Raw genomic sequence first — 23,392 nt, forward strand, 5'->3', positions numbered from 1 at the left:
GTTATTTTTAAGTAACAGTCGTATAGTTAAAAAAAAATGTGATTCATGTGGATAAGTAATTAAGAGTTTGTTTGGAAGATACGAGTATAGCTCATTGAGTGCAGGCTTCATGTCCGTCTGTGGTGGGATGTGGACTGCCGTCAGGACAGCTGAAGTGAACTCCCTTGGCAGGTAGAATGGTCGACACTTAGATATTCCAGGCTGGGTGAGCAGGAACTCACCAGGACCGTCACGTCTGAGCACCACAAGTTATTGATTAAGAAGCAGACCCCTCTGTCCCGACTCTGCCTGAGGATGCTGTATGGTCCATTTGATGAATTGAGAAGCCCTCAGGTTCAATAGCACAGTCAGGTGAACCAGGAGTAAGCCACGTTTTGGTGAGACATAGCACACAGCAGTTCTTGAGTTCTCTTTGGTAGGTCAGTTTTGCCCTTAGTTCATCAACTTTGTTCTCGATGGACTGTACGTTAGCTAATAGTACGCTGGGGAGGGGGGTCTTGTATCCACGTTGTTTCAGCCTCACCTGCAGCCTAGCCCTCTTGCCACAATTCTGAGGTAAGCGGTGGCGACTCTTTGGTCCTGAAGTGGAGCCACCAGGTAAGTGATTGCTTAAGGACCGACCTGTAAGATCTGGAGTGGATTCCCCTGGAATGGATGGTAAGTAACTTCTCCTTGCTAGATTTTGAAGACCTGGAGTGGATTCACCTGGACTGGAAGGTAAGCTTTTAAGACCTGGAGTGGATTCAGCTCTCTTGTGAGGTAAGTTGTTGCTTCCATGCAGGTCGAAAGGTCCTGAAGAGGAGTGAGCTGACCCAGCAGGTAAGTGCGGACATCTAGTGGGGCCTTGGCCCCAGGTGCACCATAGGGTCGGGTTTCTGATCCGGAGGGCCCCTGGTGTCGTGTCCTGGCTGGTCGGGCCGGGCCTCAGCCTCAGCCTCACATCGGGCCGGGTGTTGGGACTCGGCTCCTGTGGGTTGGGCCTCAGGACCCAGCCTCGTTGGGTTGGGGGAACGGCTCTCTGGTCGATCCTGGCGTGGGGTCGGGCCTCGGGACTCGTCCTCCACAGGTTGGGCACTCTGATAAGTCGGGTCTCATCGCCGGGAGCTCCGGTGGGGTCCAGGAGTCGGGTCTCGGTGATGGGGGATCTGTGGGGATGTCTCTTCGCCCTGCAAAGGCTTCCACGTGGATGGGCCCATCCTAGGCCTCGCTGGCTGTTTCCTTCTGGGTCCGGAAGTTGGGTCCGCTTCACAGTCGTTCCTGGAGATCGGAAGATTGCCAGCCCTGTAAGAAGATTTAAAAGAACATTATCAGTAAGTGGCATAAAATTTAAGTTTAAAAGTGTAGAAATTTAAATTTAAAATAATAAGGGTAATGAGTAGATCTATAGAGAGCAGCTTGCAACGAGTCACCATGCTCCGGCGCCATCTTCAATGACGAGCTCTTTTGTTTTGATCACATTGAGGGGAAAGTTGTTGTCGTGTCACCATTCCACTAAGCTTTCTACCTCCTTCCTGTACTCTGAGTCATCATTATTTGATATTTGGCCCACTACGGCGGTGTCATCTGCAGAGGAGATGGAGTTAGAGCAAAATCTGGCCACACAGTCAGGGAGTGGAGTAGGGGTCTGAGGAGGCAGCCTTGTGGGGCACCAGAGCTGAGGATAATAGTAGCAGAGGTTTTGCCGCCTGTCCTTACTGATTGCGGTCTGTTGGCCAGGAACTCAGAAAGCAAAGGGACGTGTTAAGTTCCAGGTCTAAGAGTTTGGAGATGAGTTTGCTTGGGATAATAGTATTAAAGGCAGAGCTGTAATCAATAAACAATTATCTAACATAGGTGGCTTTAGTGTCCAGATGCTCTTGCGACGAGTGTGGGGCCAGGCGGATGGCGTCCACCGTGGACCTGTTTTGGCAGTAGATGAATTGTAGTGGGTCGAGGTTGTCTGGGAGGCTGGAGTTCATGTGTGCCACGACCAGCCTCTCGAAGCATTTCATAATTTTTTTCATAATATTTTCATGATTTTCAAAATATTTCATAACAATACCAGGCAGTAGTCATTAAGGCACATTACCACAACAGTGTGGTCAGGAAACTGCTGGTGGAAATAATGGCTCCACGGCCCAGGAAGGCTGCCTGGATCATCAGGGAGGGAAGGATAATGATGGTGAAGTTTATCCTGGACTGGTGTTTCCTCTCCAGTCACGCAGGCAATCCAGTCCCACTGGATAGCGATGTGCATCAGGAAGACTGGACTGCAGTATTTGAAGCCACGATGACAGATCTGCAGAGCACGGAGGATATACTCTGGCTGTTCCTGCTGCATTTCATCAGCATGCCCCAATATACCAAAGGCCTGACAATTGTGTGTCACTTTAACACCAATTGTCAGGAAGAAGCTGCAAGCTGGAGATGAGAAATCATGAGGAAACAAGTCTCCCAAGTGCTCAGGCACTACTGACTTGGGTTCTGATGGGACCTTGCTGCTCCTACGAGGAGGAGTGCTGCACTGCTGCTGCCTCTTACAGGCCATGAGCCTCAACATCCATGCAGCTGTGGTGAAAGTGTGGGAGCAGCAGATTCCATTGCTGGCCAGTGATTGGGTGGAGGGAGGGCTCAGAGAAAACCCTGCCCCAACAGGACTGGGAAGAGAAACTGCTCCATCTTGTGTCCAACGCCCTGAGAACCATTGCTGACCAGCAGTGGATGTGCCAGTTGAGTGCAGAAGTCCAGCAACAAATCACCAGATGCCACAGCTATCCCTGATACCAGGGATCCCTCTGCAGTGTCTGAGTGCTTCACCACTCACACATCTTCCGCATGAGGAATGAGGTTGGGCAGACGCTAGAGAGTGTCAGCACCAGGAGAGCATTGAGGGAGAGCAGGTGGCTGTTGGAATGGGATTCTGTTCCATCACTGTGAAGGGACTTGCAGCAGTGTGGAGGATTGCAGCCGTTTAACAGCCAGGAACAGGTCCTCGGGCCCACCTCACACTCCAAAGCACGAGACTGGTTGTGAGGAGGATTATGCTAAGGGCACCTTGGCTTTTTGCTGGGGCTCTCTGACACCAATGCCCCACTGCACCTCACTTCATCCATTGTGGCGAACCAGCTTGCTCCACTTCTCTCTGAGCAGCAGGGAGGAGGGGCACTGGATGAGGCAAAGGGTTGACACTTGACCATGAGCCAGATAAAATCCATGGCCCTGATCATTGGGGCACTGCAGTCCAGCAGGCTGACATTAGCCTTGAACTCCAGCAGCAAAGAGGCAGCTCCTGAAGTCCCTGCAACAATCCATCGAGGCTGAGTGGACAGGGCTGCTGTGGACTCCTATCCAACTGTCAGCAATGAACATCCGCCACCTCCTCCAACTGGGCCCAGTGGTAGATGCAGCTGAGAACAGCTGGCTCAGTGAATGTTCCCTGACCAGCTGTTCTACCTGGGATCCAAAAGCCTGCCGCCAAAACCAGGAGTCAGCAAGTCTTCAGGCAGATGGAGTAGACAACCTGGACAATGAAGCTTGGGCACACTGCACTGTCTCCTCAAACAGATTATAAACCATAAGACCATAAGATATAGGAGCAGAATTAGGCCATTCAGCCCATTGGGTCTACTCTACCAAGACAAGCAAGATATCTTTATTGGTCACATGTACATCGAAACACACAGTGAAATGCATTTTTTGCGCAGAGTGTTCTGGGGGCAGCCCGCAAGTGTCGCCACGCTTCCGGCACCAACATAGCATGCCCACAACTTCCTAACCCGTTCATCTTTGGAATGTGGGAGGAAACCGGAGCACCCAGAGGAAACCCACGCAGACACGGGGAGAACGTACAAACTCCTTACAGAGAGCGGCGGGAATTGAACCCGGGTCGCTGGCGCTGTAATAGCGTTACGCTAAGCGCTACCCTACCGTGCCTACCCTACCATACAATCATGGCTAATTTTTTTTCAACCCCATTCTCCTGCCCTCTTCCTGTAACCCATAATCCCTTTACCTGTAAATCTCTGCCTTAAATGCAGACAATAACTTGGCCACTACAGCCTCTATGGAAACGAATTCCACAGATTCACCGGCCTCTGGCTGAAGAAATTGCTCCTTATCTCAGTTCTAGAAAAACGTCCCTTTATCCTGAGGCTGTTGCTTCACAACCAGTCTCCTGTGGGTTCCAAGGCACCTAAGAGCATGTGGAAAAGTGGATGACATCACCACAAGGCTTAAAAAGAGAGGGCAATTGACACAATGTGTGTGCTGCTGGATGTTTATTCCCAGGAACTGGGATCTGTGAACGTGGCCTCAATGGATTTGGGCTCCAGAGCCGGTCAGCTGCTGCCACCATGTGCCGACCATCTGATTTCCATCAGGCACAAGGCCATGAAGAGTCTGCACATCCTGCTCAAGGTGCAGCTTTGTCACGGTGGTCCGGGCAGGGTGAGCAAACTGAAGGGGACTGGGCTCTGGACAGTGTCAGCCCACAGTTGTGGAGCACAGACGCCAACGTCACCTTGCAGGGCTGCTCCCGGCTCACACAATTCCTTTCCCCACAGGTGTGTGGGAACCAGCTCGGCACCTACTCTGTGGTCTCTTCAAAGGGCTGCTGGACACCAAGTCAGCTGCTCCAACATGGCTGGCGTCATGGTGAAAAGCACTGTTGAGCAAGATGCTCCTGAGCTGGAGGAGCAGCTCACACGTCGTTGGTGCTCTGCACCTTCAGATGGAGGCAGTCTCAGAGATGGAGTTGTCCCATACATCAATGGAGACCTTCACTCTCCTCACCTGCTGCCATCTGCCAGACACTCTGTTGTCTCCTTTGCTTCCCAGCTCCTTCGGACAAGAGAACCATCAACTGTGTGCAAAGACTGACCTGGTGCGGGTCGTGTGGGGGATCTCCTGGTGGGTCTTCTGCTGGGCCTGGCCAAGCTGGCCATCCACTGGTCAGAGTGAGGGTTCCAGCTGGTCAGTGTGCCTGCCTGTCTTCTGTGCTTACTTGCGTGCACAGGTGTCCTTGGAGAGGGAGCACGCTGTCTCCGCGGGCACCCTGGTTGAGTTCCGCGCTCAGTGGGCCCCTTGGGATGGCGTGTGTCATGGACGATGAGAACGCGATTCTTCTCTGAGGTGTTGCATGTGCGTTTAGTGGGTGTTAGTTAGCATTATTGTTGTAGGTATGTAGATGCTTAGTTTGTTCTTTCTGTATTAGTTGTAGTGTTTTGGCACTGGTTGTCCTTTTGTAGTGCTTTTAGTTAATAAACGTTTTAAAAAAATAATTAATAAAAAGACCAGCATGGCTTCTGCTGTATTGAAGCAACTAACACGGTACCTGAATACATCAGTGCTGTTGAGTGAAAGGAGCCGATCAGTGTCTGAAGACAAGTCAAGCCGTTCGGTGCCAGAGGACTATTGGAATGAGCCAGTGTCCAAGGAGGAATGGAATCTGTCAGCACTGGAGGATCGGAGCAACCAGTGGGTGTGTGAGAGTGAATGGACCGAGCTGTGACAGAGGGTGAGAACATCCCTCCACTCTCCATCCCCTGTGCTCTGTCTGAGATGGTCTTGGAGCTGGAGTCTGAGGCGTTCGTGGACACCATCTGTCCCCACATATTCTGCTCCCTTTTAACATGTCACAGCTTCTCTCTTCATGGCAATCATTTCTGTGACTTTTTTCACTGCTATGACTCAGTGCAGACACAGTCTCCATCATGTCCATCGTGGGAAAGCTGAATCCTCTGGGCCAGAGAATCATTGTGGTTGCCTTCTACCAGGTTTTTGTCTTCGAGGCCTTGGCAATATTCCTTCTGGAATCCCTGAACTGATGGGGAGACTCTGTTGACATGCTGCTGTTCTTCATTGAGCTGCAGGACAAGAGCCTCCATAAGGACGGCTTCATGATAGAGGTGACGGAAACCCTCTCGAAGCTCTTGCCACAGATGAGTGATAGTCTTATCTGCTACATTTTCCCTGAACTGCACATGAATTTCAACCTTTCTATGGGGCTAAGTCCACCCAGCTTTGTGCTGCAGCACTGACAGTCTGTGGTGTGTTGGCCAAGGGTGCAGTGTGTACAGCAGGTCTATCTTCAGGAGGGACGTCCACCACAACCTGGTCAGCTTGTTGTTGCATCTGGGTGAGCAGAATGAGATCCACAGGGCCTGCCTTGTCACACTGAGCTCCATCGCCTCACATCTGGGCTTCTGGAAGGCCGGCAGAATAATTGAAGAGCACACACGAGAAGGACGCCTGAGTTATGAGGAATTCTTGAATATGCTTTGCTTAAAGATTTCCCCAGGAGGGTCAGTTTGTATCTAAAGTGCTGCGAAGATTCCCAAGACACAGAGCCTTGCCTCCAAGGGAACACCATCACTTTATCAGCAGCCGTGTCTCAGAAACCTCCCCAGAAATTCTGCACAGGGAAACTCCGCTGTTTATGGATCTTCTGCTGATGATCAAACTCGACACAAACTGACTGACCCTCCCAATATGGGATTTCTTCTGGTAAGTATGTGAATTCATTTAGCAAGTAGACGTGAAATAGATATCGTGTCGTAAATATGTTTTCAGGAGCAACTAATAGTCTGCTGGAGAGGGTCAACAGGTCGAGCAGCATCTGTGGGGGGGAGGAACTGTTGACATTTCGGGTCAAAATCCTGCATCAGGACTGAGAGTGGAGACAAGAGACAGCTGGTATAAAGAGGAGAGGGGGAGTGGTGGGATGGGGGCCAGAGGTGATTGGTGGACTGAGGAGGGGTGAGGGATGATGAGCAGATGGAGCCAGGTAGGGGAAGAGGAGGTGGAGTTGGGAGACAGAGGCAGGTGGATGATAGATGGAGGCAGACAAGAAAAGGGACAGGCAGTTGGAGCCAGGTGCCGGGAGGGGAGAGTGAAGGTGGAGACAGAGGCTGGAGGGGGAGAGTGAGGGGCTCAATCTGTCAAGCCTCAGCCCTCCTCAGTCCACCAATCACCTTGGGTCCCTGTTACATAGGCTATCTTCCCCTTCTGCTCCCTATACACTTAGGACTGCGTCGCCAGATTCTGCTCTAACTCCATCTACATGTTTGCAGGTGATTCCACTGTTGTGGGCCGTATCTCAAATAACAATGAGTCGGAGCACAGGAAGGAGCTAGAGAGCCTGGTGGCACGGTGTCATCACAACAACCTTTCCCTCAATGTCAGCAAAACAAATAAAGCTGGTCATTGACTTTAGGAAGGGGGGCAGTGCACACGCTCCGTATTACATCAATGGTGCTGAGGCTGAGAGGGTTGAGAGTTTTAGGTTCCCAGGAATGCACATTACCAATAGCCTGTCCTGGTCCAACCACGGCTAAGAAAGCTCACCAGCGCCTCCTCAGGAGGCTAAAGAAATTTGGCATGTCCCCTTTGACCCTCACCAATTTTTATCTGTGCACCATGGCTTGGTACGGCAATTGCTCTACCCATCACTGCAAGAAACTACATGGAGTTGTGGACACAGCTCAGCACATTACAGAAATCAGCCTCCCCTTCATGGACTCTGTCTGTATTTCTCGCTGCCTTGGAAAAGCAGCCAGCATAGTCAAAGATCCCATCCACCTGGGACATTCTCTCTTCTCCCCCCTCCCATTGGGCAGAAGATACAAAAGCCAAAAAATATCACCAGGCTCAAGGACACCTTCAATCCTGCTGTTAGAAGACTATTGAATGGTTCCCTCACAATCTATCTCACTGTGACCTTGCACATTACTGTCTGCCTGCACTTTCTCTGTAATTGTAACACTTTATTCTGCACTTTGTTATTGTTTCACCCTGTACTACCTCAATGCATTGTTGTGATGAATTGATCTGTATGGACGGTCTGCAGGACAAGTTTTTCCACTGTGCTTAAGTACATGTGACAATAATAAATCAATTTACTAATTTGCCAGTCCTGATCCAGGGTTTTCAACCAAATGTCGACAATTCCTCTCACGCCACAGACGCTGCTCGATCTTCTGAGCTGCTCCAGCAGATTGTGTGTTGCTCCAGATTCCAGCATCTGCAGTCTCTTGTGTCTCCTGTAAATATGTTCAATTTGTTCAAACTGATTATGAAATGAAGATTAATCTTGTAAATATGTCTTAATTTATTTCACAATATGATCACTCAAATCTTCATGTTCTTGTTGCTATATTTTGAATTCAGTCAAATTTATTGCAAAATAAATATTAACCTTCTTGACTTCACAATGGAGAGATTCCCTGCTGGAAGTCTGTCTGTCCAGGACCTTTGGGATTGGGTGCCATCCTGTCCCATTTATTTGTCCTGCACTGACTCCGATCCGGAGCTCAACATGAGGAGAGTTTGTAATTCTTGCTCTTTACTTTTGGTTTAGTTTGGAACCTTTTTCATTTTCTTCAGTGCTAATTACATTGATCAAATCCTTCAGTCAATGAGTTAGTCTGACAAAAAGCAGAGCTCTTTGTTATCCCAGTGTCCAACACAGGGTGGGTCCAACATGGGGATTCCTCTGAACTCAGGGGAAGCAGGTAACACATCAGGAGACAGTGTAGGCCCAGGGGCTGCAGGAGCAGAGCACTGACACATCATCTCAGGGACTGAGTATCTGAGCACTGGGAACGTTTCCAGGAATATTATTGGCAACAGGGATTGTCCACAGGTGCAGTCCCCAGGTCAGTGGTCACAGTGATTCTCTCATTCTCTTTGTCTTCACACCCCTTGCCTCAATCCTTCCCCCCACGCCCTCCCTCCCCACTCCCCTGTCATGCCCTCCCCCTCATGTCCTCCTCTTCATACGGTCCCCATCACACCCTCTCCCCATCACACACTCCCCCTGCACATACTCCCCCTATGTCCCCTCACATCCACCCACTCTCACACTCCCTCCACCTCAGCACACAATACAGGATGGTACAGTAGAACTGGACCTTACTCCAGTTCTGGATATACTGCAGTTCTCTACCCTACTGTAGTACTAGACCTGTACTGCACCTTACCTCAGCACTGATTGTTACCCCAGTGTTCATTCTTATTCCAGTACTGCTCTTTACTCCATTCCTGGATTTCACTGCATTTCCGGATTTACTTTCTCTTTGGCAGTCCGTTGGGATCGAAGGGGGATTTGTTTCCACTCCAGTTCCGGATTCGGTGCTGACTGATGAGGCCCTTGTGTGAACCATACATGGATGGGGCAGGGGGTGGGTGGCTGCTACTGTGTGAGCTGCTGTGCTCCTTCTGCTGTTCTGATAGGGTTTCGTGTCGTTCCGATGTATGGATTTGAGTTTGTCAACAGCATTGGGAACGTTCCTTTTCCACACTGAGCGGGATTCTCAGCAGAATGTTGCAATCTTTCCCCGAGCTTTGGACACATCCATGAATCCTTTCTATTGTCTGCTGACAGGTCTGCACAACACAGCTGATCAAGCGTAATTCAGGCCTCAGTGCAGAGGATGTTGGCTAGGGAGAGGAGGTGGACAATCTATTCTGAGACCTGATCTTTATGACAGTACTGGACCTTATTCCTCCACTAGACTTTACTGAGCAATTGGACCTACTCCAGTGTTGACTTTGTTTCAGTTCTGGACTTTACCACAATCCTGGACCTTTCTCCTGTACTGGACTTTTCTACAGTACTGGATCATACTGGACTGTAACTGCTGGACTGGACCTTATTTCTGTATTGGCCTTTATCCCATTTCTGGTCTTTACTGCTGTACTGAACTTTATTCCAGTCCTGAAATTTACTCTCATACTCCAGTAGTGATCTTTACCCCAGCTCTGTACTCTTCACTACTGGACCTGAGTCTAATTATGGACTTTACTCCAGTACTGGATTTTACTATGGCCTTGAACATTAATACAGCACTGCATATGTTTTTAATGTCTTCTGTTGCTACGTCTTCTGCTCTCTCCCTGCTATGGGTTGTTCAGCGACTACATTTACACATAGTTGTGCTGAAGTCATTGAATACCTAATTGAGGTCTTGGATAATTTTTTTTCTTTTAAATTTTAAAATTTTATTTGCAGCGTGGTAACAGGCCCTTCCGGCCCAACGAGTCCGCGCTGCCCATTTTAAACCCAAATTAACCTACCCGTACGTCTTTAGAATGTGGGAGGAAACCGGAGCACCCGGAGGAAACCCATGCAGACACAGGAGAATGTATAAACTCCTTACAGACAGCGACGGGAATCAAACCCCGATTGCTGGCACTAATAGTGTCGCGCTAACCGCTATGCTACCATGCCGCATAATGGAATTGGTTGATGCTGTTAAATGTTTCAGTTCTTGTCACATAAAAGGTAAGCTGATGAGCTGATATGTGTTATTTTAGTGCAATTATTTGAGGGATGTTTGGAGACACAAGAGTTCACCACTGGATTCACATGTGAAAGACTGCCTCACCTGAAAGGGTTGTTGACCTTTGTATTATCATATCCAGGAGACCAGAGCATTGCCTGGGAATGAGTGGGGACACACCTACCTGATGCAGGGTCTCCACCAGAAATGATGACCATCCCTTTGCCTCCACAGATGCTGCTCGACCCACTGAGTTCCACCGCAGTTTGTTTTTTGCTCCAGATTCCAGCATCTGCCGTCTCTTGTGTCTCCATCTACTTTTCTCACCTGGTGCTAATCCCACCAATAACTTGGCCACAGGGACCTCACTGCACAGAATCCCAGATCCAGTAAAACTTAAACTACTACCTTTTATCTTGCTGAGACTTGATTTTAATCTTAAAATGATGTGGAGAATCTATATTGTCAAGGGTTTCTATGATATAACTTCAAACGTTACAGAGGACTTGAAATGCTGAACACTGATTCAGATGTTAGAACATCCTGAAAACGAGCTTTGACATTGAATTCCAACTGTGGTCATAGATTCCTCCAATGCTCCATTTTAACTCCATCCAAGTTTTGGTAGAATTGTCGAAGAAGCTGTGGTGTACGGGTGCAATGCATTTTGTGAACAGTGAAACTGTAGCTACAGTGCATTGGTCATGGAAGGACTTCATAATTAAAGGGGTGGATGGGATCCCCATCACGCAGATTTGACCTGGATTGTATTGAGTTTCTTCAATGTTGCCGCACTGTGGTCATCCAGACAAGTGGGAGTATTTTATTTCAGAAGACGGGTAAGCATTTTCCTGTTGAAGGGGATCACACCTGTACCTGACCGGTCCAGATTAGGTTTCTGGTCAATGGTGATGCCAACAATTTCTGGTAGGGAGACTTGGAAATGCCATTGAATGGTATTAGAAAAGTGGTTGAACCCTTTAGTTGTAGATGGTCATTACCTGGCAACTGTGGAGTCATGGAGTCGTACAGCACAGAAACAGACCCTTTGGCCCATCGTGCTGATCCTACACTGCTCACATTTATCCACATTAGGTCCATATCCTTCCTATGCCTGTCCATTCAAGTCCCTGTCAAGGAGAATCCTGCTGGTCATTAATGGAGTAACCGCTATTTGCCGTTGCTCCTACTTACCTAACTTTTTCAACCCGGTTTGAAACTTATAGATGATTCTTCTGAGAATTTTGATCAATTTCAAAAGCAACTTCAACAGATTAATTCTAAATTGGACTCTATACAAGAAACTTTACATGATTGTGACAAACGGATTAAAGAGAATGAAGTGACTCTTTTGGTTTTGGATAAGAAAATCGACGATTTGGAAAAGCTTTGTAAAAAGCAATCTAAATCCCATGAAAAATTAAAGCAGAAGATTATTGATTTAGAAAACAAAAGTAGAAGAAACAATCTTTGTATTTTGGGTCTCAAGGAGCTGGTGGAAAGTAACCCGCCTCCAGAATTCTTTGCAAACCTTTTGGCTCAATTATTTCCTACTATTTTAAAATCCTTGCATAAGATTGATAGAGCACACAGATCACCAGTGTACAAACCTCCAACAGAAGGGAAACCCAGGTCAGTCATTATTTCTCTGCATGACTTTCAAATTAGGGACCTTCTAATTCGTGAATCCCGTCGAAGGGGAATGATTAATTACCAAGATTACAAGATCAGTATTGTTGAAGATTTCTCACCTGAGGTTATGAATAAACGTGTTAAATTCAAAAAGGTCATGTTGGAACTTTACAACAGAGGTTTCAAGCCCTCCCTCTGTTACCTGACAAAGCCTAGAATTATTCTGAAAAATGGCTCGCACAAGTGGTTTAGTTTGCCTGGAGATGCTCAAGATTTTCTGGAATCTGATGATTGAAGGATTCCGTGATTTTCTTCATGAACGTTTATTTCTTTACTTTTGATAACCCCTTACTAATATTTTGAATGTTTATGTATTTTGATTTTTGGTCTTTCTTTTGATATGTTATTTCATATATATTCTTCTGAGGTTTTTTTATTAATAAACTAACAAGGATACTTGTTATTCTATGATTTTGAAACTGTTTCTTTTCAAGTTACTGTTTTGACTGGGTTGGGTATACCTAACCTTGAAAGATAAGGGGCAGGACTACTTGGGTAAACACTGCCTGTAGTTATAGATGCCGACTTTCTATTGGTTGGCTTTCTGTCTTTGGGTGGTGGGAGGGGGTTGGGTTCTTTCTTTGGAAGCTGTTTTGGGCTTTTAGCCAAAGTCTGTTGCTTAGTTACCTTCTCGGAAAGTTCACTGTTTGGTTTGAATCTACATTCTAGTCTGGCTTGTTTCTTATCCTTCTTATTACTCACATTTAAACAATATTAAAATGGATCAAGTTATTAACTTAATTAGTTTTAACGTGAAAGGGTTAAACCACCCTGTGAAATGAAATAAGATTTTTGCCTATATTAAAAATTTCAAGATTCCAATTATCTTTTTACAAGAAACTCATATACGTAATTGTGATATTCCATGTTTTTCAGTCGATGGAAAGGGCTGCAATTTCATTCCTCTTTCCGAGCTAAATCTAGGGGGGGGTCTCAATTTTTATAGATAATACAGTTTCATTTGTTCAACATAAGGTAATAACTGCTACTAATGGTCGTTTTGTTATAGTATCAGGAAAATTAGATAATAGGTTAATGGTATTTGCCAATGTTTATGCTCCGAATACGGATGATCCAGGATTTTTTGAGTGATTTTTTGCACTTTTGCCAGATTTGAATCTTTACTCTCTGGTTTTAGGAGGAGACTATAATTATTGTTTAAACTCAAGGTTAGATAGGTCACCTACTAAACCAGCAGCTCTTAATAAATCAGCTATATTTCTTCAATCATTTTTAATGAAATCTGGCATTACTGATGTTTGGTGTTTTTTGCATTCAGAAGATAGGGAATATTCATTTTTCTCTCATGTTCACCATACATATTCCAGGACTGACTATTTTTCTTTATTGATAGTCAAATGATTCCATCAGTTTGATTCTGTGAATATAAAGAGATTGTTCTTTCAGATCATGCTCCTGTGTTTTTGTGTTTTTATCTTTATACCTCCCTGGATTCCCTCAAATAAACAGATCCTGGCGCTTTAATCTAGCTTTGGTTGATCAATCAGTTAGTTGATTTGTGAAGTATCGTGTGCTTTTTATCATGCAACATCAAGTACACGTTAAACAAATACACGCACAGGCGTCTTCACTCTGTGGGCTACTTCTAGGCAAGATTGGACTGATAAGCCAATTGAGAGCCTATAAATAGATCAACAGAACGAAGTCCATCATCCTCGACTCGGGGATAGCCACGACGAATCTAGCTTTGCTATCTGATAAAGACTTTTTAAAATTTCTGGAGAAACAAATCACTTTATTTTTTAAAGAGAATACACTGGGAGAGACTTCCAGTCTTTTTATATGGGATGCTTTTAAAGCCTTTATTAGAGAACAAATCATCTCTTACGTGGCAAGCGTTAAGAAAAAAGCTAACACAAAGGATTGATTTAGCCAATCAATTGAAACTTCTAGACCAAAAATATGCCTTGGATCCAGATCCTACTCTATACAAATGGCAAGTTGAAATTAAAACTAAATATAATCTCCTTTTAACATATCCAATCGAGAATCAACTCTTAAAAGATAAAAGTCAATTTTATATTCATGGAGATAAAACAGGTAAATTATTGGCGAACCAATTAAAAACCTCTATAGCTAGACGGCAAATTAAAGAAATTGGCAAAGCTAATGGGGAAAGGACAACAGATCATTTAGAAATAAATGATACTTATAGAGAATTTTATTCTAAACTTTATAGTTCTGATTCTCCTAAAGATGATATCGTAATGAACAACTTCTTCGACCAATTAAATATTCCTACACTCTCTGCTGATAACCGAAACCAGTTGGATAAATCTATGAGGAAATCACTGAGGTTATACAGTCAATGCACTCTGGAAAGACTCAGGGTCCTGATGGATTTCCTGGAGAATTTTATAAGGTCTTTTCCTCTTTGCTTATACCTTATTTAAGTTCTGTTTTTTCGGATTCTTTTAAATTGGGAAGGTTACCACAATCCTTTTATGAAGCTTCCATTTCACTTATTCTTAAGAAAAATAAGAACCCAATGGAATGTTCTTCGTACAGACCAATTTCTTTACTTAATGTCGATGTTAAAATTTTATCTAAAGTTTTGACTGGTAGATTGGAAAATATTTTACCATCAATTATATCCGATGATCAGACCAGGTTTATCAAAAATCGTTATTCCCATTTTAATATTCATTGTTTACTGAATATTATCTACTCTCCTTCTAAGGAAATATCGGAATGTGTGATATCTCTAGATGCTGAGAAGGCCTTTGATCGGGTCGAATGGAGTTATTTATTTAAAACTTTCGAGAAATTTGATTTTGGGCCCGATCTTATTCAATGGATTAAATTACTTTATTTATCTCCCTCTGCCCGTGTTCTTATTAACTTTCAATTTTCTAAACCTTTTCAACTTAAACGTGAAACCAGACAGGGATGCCCTTTGAGCCCTTTATTATTTGACCTGGCTTTAGAACCTTTGGCTATTGCTTTTCAAGAATCTACAGATATTGCTGGTATCTTTAGGAGAGGTATTACCCACAAAGTTTCGCACTACGCTGATGATTTACTGTTTTTCATTTCTAATGTTGAGATCTCGTTACCTTCTATGCTTTCTCTACTTTCCCGTTTTAGCCAATTTTCAGGATATAAACTGAATTTACACAAGAGCGAACTTTTGCCTTTGAACAATCTGATGTTATTCGACACTGACCTTCCTTTTAAAATTGTAAGAAATCATTTTACCTATTTGGGTGTAACAATTACTAAAAATTATAAACATGTAAAGAAAACTTCCTTACTTTATTGAATTACGTGAAAAGGTTCTTATTAAATTGGTCACCCCTCTCTATATCGTTGATTGGCTGCATTAATTCTATTAAAATGAATATTCTACCTAAATTTCAGGCCTTACCTGTTTTTATTCTTAAGTCTTTTTTTGATTCTCTTGATTCAATTATATCTTCTTACATATGGAAAAACAAACATCCTAGATTAAATAAAGTTCACTTTCAGAAAGTTAAAGAGAATAGAGGCTTTGCCTTACCCAACTTTAGGTTTTATTACTGGGCAGTCAATATATGAAATCTTACGTTTGGATACATTACATTAATCATGAGGCTTGTCCAGTATGGGTTTCTTTGGAAGCTAATTATGTTAAAAAATTTTCTATTATCTCTTTGCTTGGCTCTTCACTTCCTTTATCATTAAATAAATTAACTGATAATTTGGTAGTTAAACATGCTTTGAGGATTTGGTTACAATTTAGAAAATACTATGGTTTCTTGAGATTTTCTTTGTCTGGTCCCATTTTTGCTAATTTTTTTTAAATCTTCTATGACTGACGTAGTTTTTAAAGAATGGGATAGATTGGGTATTACTTGTTTTCAGGGTTTATTTGTTGGGGGAAATTTTGCAATGTTTGAACAATTGTCAATTAAATATAATTTACCAAAAATTCACTTTTTTTTATATTTGCAAATCAGAGATTTTCTCAGATCTCAAGCACGTACATTCCCTATACATCCTGATAAGAACTTACTAGATACAATTTTTAATTTGAAGCCTTTTTATGATGGTTCAATATCTAAGATTTATGGTAGGTTATCAGGAACGAATAAGGCTCCTTTAAACAAAATTAAAAACGCTTGGGAACGTGATCTGCAGATTTCAATTTCTGAGGAAACTTGGAATGAAATTTTCCAGTTAGTTAATACTTCATCATTATGTGCGTGTCACTCCCTCCTTCAATTTAAAGTGGTCCATAGAGCTCACCTGTCCAAAGACAAGTTATCGTGTTTTTATTTGGATATATCTTCTTATTGTGATAAATGCAATAATGGAGAGGCTTCTTTAATTCACATTTTCTGGTCATGTCCGAGTCTTAAAAAAATACTGGATAGAGGTATTTCAAACTTCTTCTGTGCTTTTTAAAATAAATTTTAAGCCAAATCCTTTAACTACATTATTTGGGATTGTTGGAGAAAAAGATATAATTTTGGAGACTTCCGACTTACACATATTGGCCTTTATTTCTCTTATAGCCAGGAGGCTGTGTTGCTTAAATGGAAGGAAGTTAATTCCCCTACTCATGTTCAATGGTTACAGGATGTTATGTCATATCTAAATTTATACAAGATGCGTTGTTCGATTTCTGGATCTAATTTGGACTTTCAAATATTGTGGGGACCTTTTTTGAACCCATTGATTTGGTGCTTAAAGTACAGATATTGGCTAATACTATTATGTCTTCAGGGCTTTTTGTCTTTTTTTAACCAAACAGCTTCGGTCTTGGCAGTGTGTTTAGATTTTTTTTTACAGTTTATTAATATTAATTAGTTATCATTTCTGTTTATCAATATGAGGTATTGTGACTCAACACAATGTATTTTGTAACATTTTGTTCCTTCTCTTTTGTTTCATGTACTTTGTATTTTCTATCTGGAATTAATAAAAAATAGTGTAAAAGAAAAAGTCCTAGTCTAGCTGTCTCTGAAATGCAGTCATTGCATCTGATTCCACACCTCCTTTGGCAATGAGTTCCAGATGTCAATCACTCTCTGTGTAAGAAAACGTTCCTCTCAGATCCCCGCAAAAACTCCATGTTCTCACCGTAAGCCTCTGGCCTCCTGTTTTTGACACCCCTACCATGGGGAAAAGGTTCTGACCATCTACCCTATCTTTAGTACACCTTTGAAAGGAAACCCTTCAACCTCCCTCACTCCAGGGAAAACAAGCCCAGCCTATCCAATCTCTCCCCGTAGCGAAAGTCCTCCAATCCAGGCAACGTCTGGTGAACCTGCTCTGCACTCGTGCAGTGTAACCACATCCTTCCTATGGTGTGGCAAGCACAACTGCAGGCAATGCTCCAAGTGCAGTCAGACCGGTGTTTTGTAAAGTTGCAACACAACATCCCAACTTTTATCATCTCTGCCCAAGCCCATGACAGCAAGCATGCCATTTGCTTTTTTCCCCACCCTATCTGCCCCCGTTGCTGCTTTCAGGGAACTGCCGATCTGAACCCCAAGGTGCCTCTGTTCATCAACACTCCTTCGAGCCCGACCATTCACTGTGCACATCCTACCCCTACCTGACTTCCCAAAATGCATCATCTCACACTCGGTGGGATTAAACTCCATCTGTCCACGCTCTGCCCAACCTTCCATCTGACTTATGTCCTGCTCTAGCCTTAGACAACCTTCCTCACTATCCACAACACCACAGGTTTCATGTCATACACAAGCTTACTAATTGTTCTCCACTCCTACATTGTAATATAGATGTTTCTTACTAATTAACAGCCAATTCTGAAAGTTGTCCCTATCATGAACTGCTTTATTAACTAAGGTGTTACAAATTTAAGTGAACTTCACAATCATCAGCACTGTTCACCTTCCTGATGGGAAGATCTGCAATGAACTAGCTGATGATGATTGGGTCGAGCATTCCATCTTCAAGAACATCCTGGAGCTGAGATTATTGTCCACGAACAACGGCAGCTATCCAGCACTTACCAATGTATGGCACCAGCCAGTGGAGGGTTCTCCCCTGTCCCAGTGACTTAAAATTGACCAGAATTGATCGATAACACACTCAGTCCAAAGGAAACATGTTGTCAGCAGCTCAGCTCTACACTGGTCTGTATCATGAGTCGATTTAGTGATGGGAACTGAGTGTGCACTGAACTTTAACTGAAGACCACACACAGACAGTAATTACACACACAAGATCCTTTTAGTTTTGTTGTGAATTTACTAAGCTGATGAATTTATAATGTTACTGTTCAATCACAGTTGTTCGAGGCACAGTACATATTGTGAGCTTTCCAAAGGTAGGTTAACAAACAATGTGACATCAAGAGGGTAATACAGAGAGAGGCAGTAATAGTTCCAGTCAGCACAATCTAAGTCAAGAGCAGGATCAGCTTCCACCACAGGGACTTTCCCACAGTCCATGTCTGCCCATCACCATCACACCCGTGTCCCTGACACTTTATTGTCTGCATGTGTGTGTCAGAGAGATGGCACCAAAGGTCCCTGACACCGCTCTGTGCTGGTGCACCTTTTAGCTGGGATGCTGAACTGTTCCCAGTAGGATTTGAGGAAGGGTTCCAGCAGAATGGATGAGGAGAGGTGTCCGGTTAAGGAGGGAGGACTTGTCTGACCTGAGCAGTTGGTGTCATCTCTGGGGTTCAGTCAGGCTCAGTGTGAGGGGCAGTACCCTGGGGTTTACACCCTGCTGATCCCTGTAAACCTCCATCAGAATTTCCTGCTCCCTGTCCATCTCACAACATGTGACAGAATGGCCAAGACTCTTGTGTCCTGAGTCTGAAGCCATTCCCCAGTCAGTGAGGGTGATGAGAAACTGGGAGGACTCAGTGAGGTGTCCCTTATCCAGAGGTAAACAGCCCTTTATTCTCGAATCAACTTCACTACTTCTACAGTTGATCTGATTTAGAGAGGAAAGGTCACAATGAAAGGTCATATTTAGTGAAAGCAGTTTGGGGAGACTGTGTCCCCTGTGCACATTTTAATCCTTTTTGTGGTCAAAACACTTTAAATTTCACAATCGTTATTGTCTTCAATTCTCACGTTCCCTACTGATCTATAGTCTGTTGTTCCCCAGTTGATGATGTTCCCTCCGGTATCGAAACAACCCTCACTTATCAACTCAATCTCACTGGTTGCCAGCACACGATCCCACATGTGAACATCGGTTATCTCCCCGACAAAGGACTGATCTTTGTTAAAACCTCCCCCAACGCTGTCCTGTTCCTGACCAAGGATAAACTGACCAGAACTTGCCACAAACTGACCCTTCCCAGCAACCTTCTGTAGGCTGCGTTGTCCATTTACCCAGACTGTTACTGAACCATCTTTAGATTCCCAGGTTATACAGATGTGTCTCAGCAGGGCATCCATTTTTGGGAGGGAAAAATCTGTGATAACACCACGTAGATACAGGGAGATGACTCCATCAGGCTTGTGCCAAATCAGCAGTTCGTTGTCATGTCTGGACGTTGCATAGGAGAACAAACCATAACTGCGGGACGCTTCAGAGGCGGCCCTGAGGCAGACGGTAAAGGCAGTCAAACTGGAGAAAGAGGATGGGAAAACTCTGACATAGCTGTTGCTTGTTTGCACTGGAAATATCAATGATTTCCCCTCCAGGCCTGTAAAACATGAAGAGTTAGATATGGTTAAGTCGCAGTTTGAAATGTCACCACTAGTCTGTGTTTGTGAGGTGGAGCACAGCAGTAACTGGTGACCAGTATTCAGGGAAGAACAAGTCTTGTACTCAGAGTGGGAGGAGTGTGTGAAGTGTGTTCGGCAGCAGTTTGTGGCCCAGTGAGGAAGGCCGTAATACTGGACGTGGTTCTGGAAAATGAGCCAGAACCAGTGGAGCAGGTGGCAGTCAGGGAAAACCTTGGAAACAGTGATCATCAAGATCAAAGTTTTAGAATATCAATACGACAGGATATAGAGCACTGCAAGGTAGAAATAGACATCAAAATGGTCCAGCAAATCTCTCCATTTTACCTAAATGCTCCGATGAACCAGAAAAATAATAAAACCAGACGAACCACCCAGAATCGACCTGGAATTCAGACATCTTGCGGATGATACAAAGATAGGTGGAGGGGCAGGTAGTGCTGAGGAAGCAGGGAGTCTGCAGAAGGACTTGGACAGGTTGGGAGAATGGGCAAAGAAGTGGCAGATGGAATACAGTGGAGGGAAGTGTACGGTCATGCACTTTGGTAGAAGGAATAAAGGCGAAGACTATTTTCTAAACAGGGACAAATTCAGAAATTGGAGGTACAAAGGGACTTGGAAGTCCTAGTGCAGGATTCCCTGATGGTTATCTTGCAGGTTGAGTCAGTAGTAAGGAAGGCAAATGCAATGTTAGCACTCACTTTGAGAGGACTAGAATATAAGCTCAGGCTTTATAAGGTGTTGATCAGACCACATTGGGAGTGTTGTGGGCAGTTTGGGCCCCATATCTAGGAAGGATGTGCTGGCATTGGAGAGGGTCCAGAGGAGGTTTAGGAGAATGATCCCGGGAATAAACGGGTTAACTTGAGGATCGTTTGATGACTCTGGGCCTGTATTCGCTGGTGTTTAGAAGGATAAAGAGGAATCTCATTGAAACCTAACAAATATTGAAAGGCCTGGACAGAGTGCACGTGAAGAGGATGTTTCCAGTAGTGGGAGAGTCTAGGACTAGAGGGCACAGCCTCAGCATAGAAAGATGTCCGTTTAGAACAGAGATGAGGAGGAATTACTTTAGCCAGGGGGCGGTGAATCTGTTAAATTCATTGCCACAGACGGCTGTGGAGGCCAAGTCATTGGGTATATTTACAACGGAGGTTGATAGATTCTTGATTTGTAAGGGCATCAAAGGTTACGGGGAGAAGGGAGGACAATGTGGTTGAGAGAGAAAAATAAATCAGCCATGATCGAATGGTGGAGCAGACTCGATGGGCCGAATGGCCTAATTCTACTCCTCTGTCTTATGGTATTACAACAAAGTTGCTCCCAGCCCAGGTGACGTTTGCAAAGTGCTCCTTATTAACACCTAGGCACCGGGGAATTCACTGTGAGATCAGTCCCACAGACGGGTCATGCAACAGACTGACATAGTGGCACTTGATGAATCTCACCCGACAGACAATGTACCAGACTCCCCCGTCACAGGACATGGAGAAGATCCATTTCAATGGTGTGGGTCTAGCACAAGCTGGCAGGCAAAACCATGATGCAACAAGAGGAGGCCTTCGAGCTGGAGATATTTCAGCTGCTGTCTGGGTCGGTTCCCATCAGAGAGGAAGGTCACAAAATGAAGGCTAGAATTCCCTGGACCACCAAAAGGAGAACCAATTGAAGGGAAGTTTTGAAGATGATAGTTCAGGTGTTGGGAATGTTCTCCCCAATATCCTTTGATACCTGGGGATGGAAGATGGAAGCTGCCCCATGAGTTTTGTAGAACAGTGAGTGAAGCAGGGTCTCATCCCGGAATGGTGACTATTCCTCTACCTTCACAGATTCTGTCTGACCTGCTGATTTCCTCCAGCAGTTTGGTTTTTGTTCCAGGGTAATAGATTCCCTCCAATTCAATGAGCTTTGACCTCAGCCGACATTCTCTTATGAGAGAGGTTAACTCATGACTTGTGGACGTCCAGATCAGTGGTGTGGATGACCCAGGATGGTCGTCCTTTCAGAACATCCAGTCAGATGCACCAGCCGTGACTAACCATTTACAAATCCCTGCTGCCTCTCTCTGATCAGCTGAACGTTCAGCCATGATGCACGAGTAAAGACTGGTTATTCCCAGATACATAGGCTAACTGTTCCATAATTCCCAGGTTTCCATCCCTCACTCCCGCCACCAACAGAACAACAAGCACCACTTACCAACCTAAAGGAACAATTTCCAGACCAGGAGAACTTTTGAAAAGTGTTGATGCGATTGATTCATGGTTTGACCAAAATAAAACACAGCTTGTCTCAGTATCACCTGACCTGTCACCTCTCCATATTCTCACCTTCCTGAACAGATAAAATCAGACATTCTTCACCACAGGAAATAATTCCAGTGCCTTGAAGAACAACAGACTTTGGGAGTTGATAACTCACTGTTGTTACCATTTTCACATGCTGTGCTGAATGAGTTCATCCACAACACTGGTTCACACCCACCGAGGTCTTAAAATGTGTGTGTCCCATTCTGTAGTATCCAACAGGCTGGGGTAAAACCTGGGATCTTCCTGATGGTGAGTGAGGACCACAAGTGAAGTCAGCTGCCTCGGCCCAGACTGGGAATGGAATCTGGGGTCCTGCTGCCCTGTATGGTCCTCAGTACCACTGTCCAAAGATGCACCTTGAATGATGTTTGCACACAGTAACATTTTATATCAGAACAAGTACATACCTGCACTGTCAGATCCTGGCAGGTAAATGCAGATCACAAGCACAATTGGAATCAAGGGGTTCATCTTGTCTCCAGCCTGTTAAAACAAAGAATCCCCCAATTCATTTCTGTTTAAAATCAGAACCACCACCCAGTCGTGTGTGTCAGTAACACACAAGTAGTCCCTCTGGTACTCACTGCAATCCGTCTGCAACAAGCCAGCCTCACCTCAGGGGGATCCAACACCCTGGGTACAAACTGCTGCTATTTATATTCTGCTGAACTCAGTCACAGCCAATTGCAGGAAGGAACTGACAGGGTGGAGCAAATTCTGCTGCCAGTCAATACTCAGAGAACAGTCACGGCCTCAGTGTCCACCTCAGCGGTTTGTACTGTCAGCACCAGATAATGAGGGTGTGGAGCGAGACACCTTCACCCACCCATCCTGGGAGGTGATGAATTTCACCCTCCCCCACCCATCACAGGTATTTCCCTCCAACACCCTCCCCCTGACTCCATCTGGGAGCACATCCCAGGGGCTGCTCACTCACTCCTCATCTCAGCCTTTCCCCTTCAGCTTCAGTCCTGTTAATTCACTGCCCAAATTAAATGTCTGAGAGACCATTCTCATTCGCTGTGCCCCACTTCGTGGCACAGTTCCAAGGTAAAGTGGCTCAGTGTGAAATAACTTCCTCAACCTCAGCACGCCCCAGAGCTTTCCACACTTGAATCTTTCTATGGAGGACGGCTGCTGCCAGACTGAGCACGACAAGGTGCCACTAGTGGTGTGAGGGAATCAGCAAGTGGCCTATTTGAGCGATGGGAATGGAACCATCTGCATCAGGACATCCCTTCCTGCAGCGATGGGCTGCTGCACACTCCACGTTCACCGATTTGGATCCCCGTCCTCTGAGGCAGTAGTTTGTGTTCTCCATTCTTACATCAGTACATTGGTTGCATGTTAACGGAAAGGAATGAGGAACAGAATGTGGACCATCTATTCTTGGAAATGAAAGGGTGATCGTGCCTTGTGATAAAAGTTTCAGGCAGTCACTCAGAGG

At 44.8% G+C, this 23,392-nt stretch overlaps 1 protein-coding gene across 1 annotated transcript; it reads right to left on the minus strand.

Annotated features, from left to right (window-relative positions):
- Window positions 1-18,156: 18,156 nt before the first annotated feature.
- Window positions 18,157-22,558, minus strand: LOC127581803 (serum amyloid P-component-like). Its single transcript, XM_052036518.1, has 3 exons — window positions 22,530-22,558; window positions 22,353-22,428; window positions 18,157-19,596 (listed from the first exon to the last, which is right to left on the minus strand). The coding sequence occupies exons 2-3, from the start codon at window positions 22,414-22,416 to the stop codon at window positions 18,980-18,982; spliced, it is 681 nt and encodes a 226-aa protein (XP_051892478.1). The 5' UTR covers window positions 22,417-22,428; window positions 22,530-22,558; the 3' UTR covers window positions 18,157-18,979.
- Between the last annotated feature and the right edge of the window lie 834 nt (window positions 22,559-23,392).

This window comes from Pristis pectinata, chromosome 22 (genome assembly GCF_009764475.1).
Source record: "Pristis pectinata isolate sPriPec2 chromosome 22, sPriPec2.1.pri, whole genome shotgun sequence".
In the NCBI taxonomy this organism is placed as follows: Eukaryota; Metazoa; Chordata; class Chondrichthyes; order Rhinopristiformes; family Pristidae; genus Pristis; species Pristis pectinata.

Excerpts from the sequence above, each read along its gene's own strand:
- LOC127581803 (XM_052036518.1), bottom strand. The coding sequence starts at position 22,416 with ATGAACCCCTTGATTCCAATTGTGCTTGTGATCTGCATTTACCTGCCA. Across the intron at positions 19,597-22,352 it reads GCCAGGATCTGACAGTGCAG|GCCTGGAGGGGAAATCATTG; the intron begins GTATGTACTTGT and ends CATGTTTTACAG.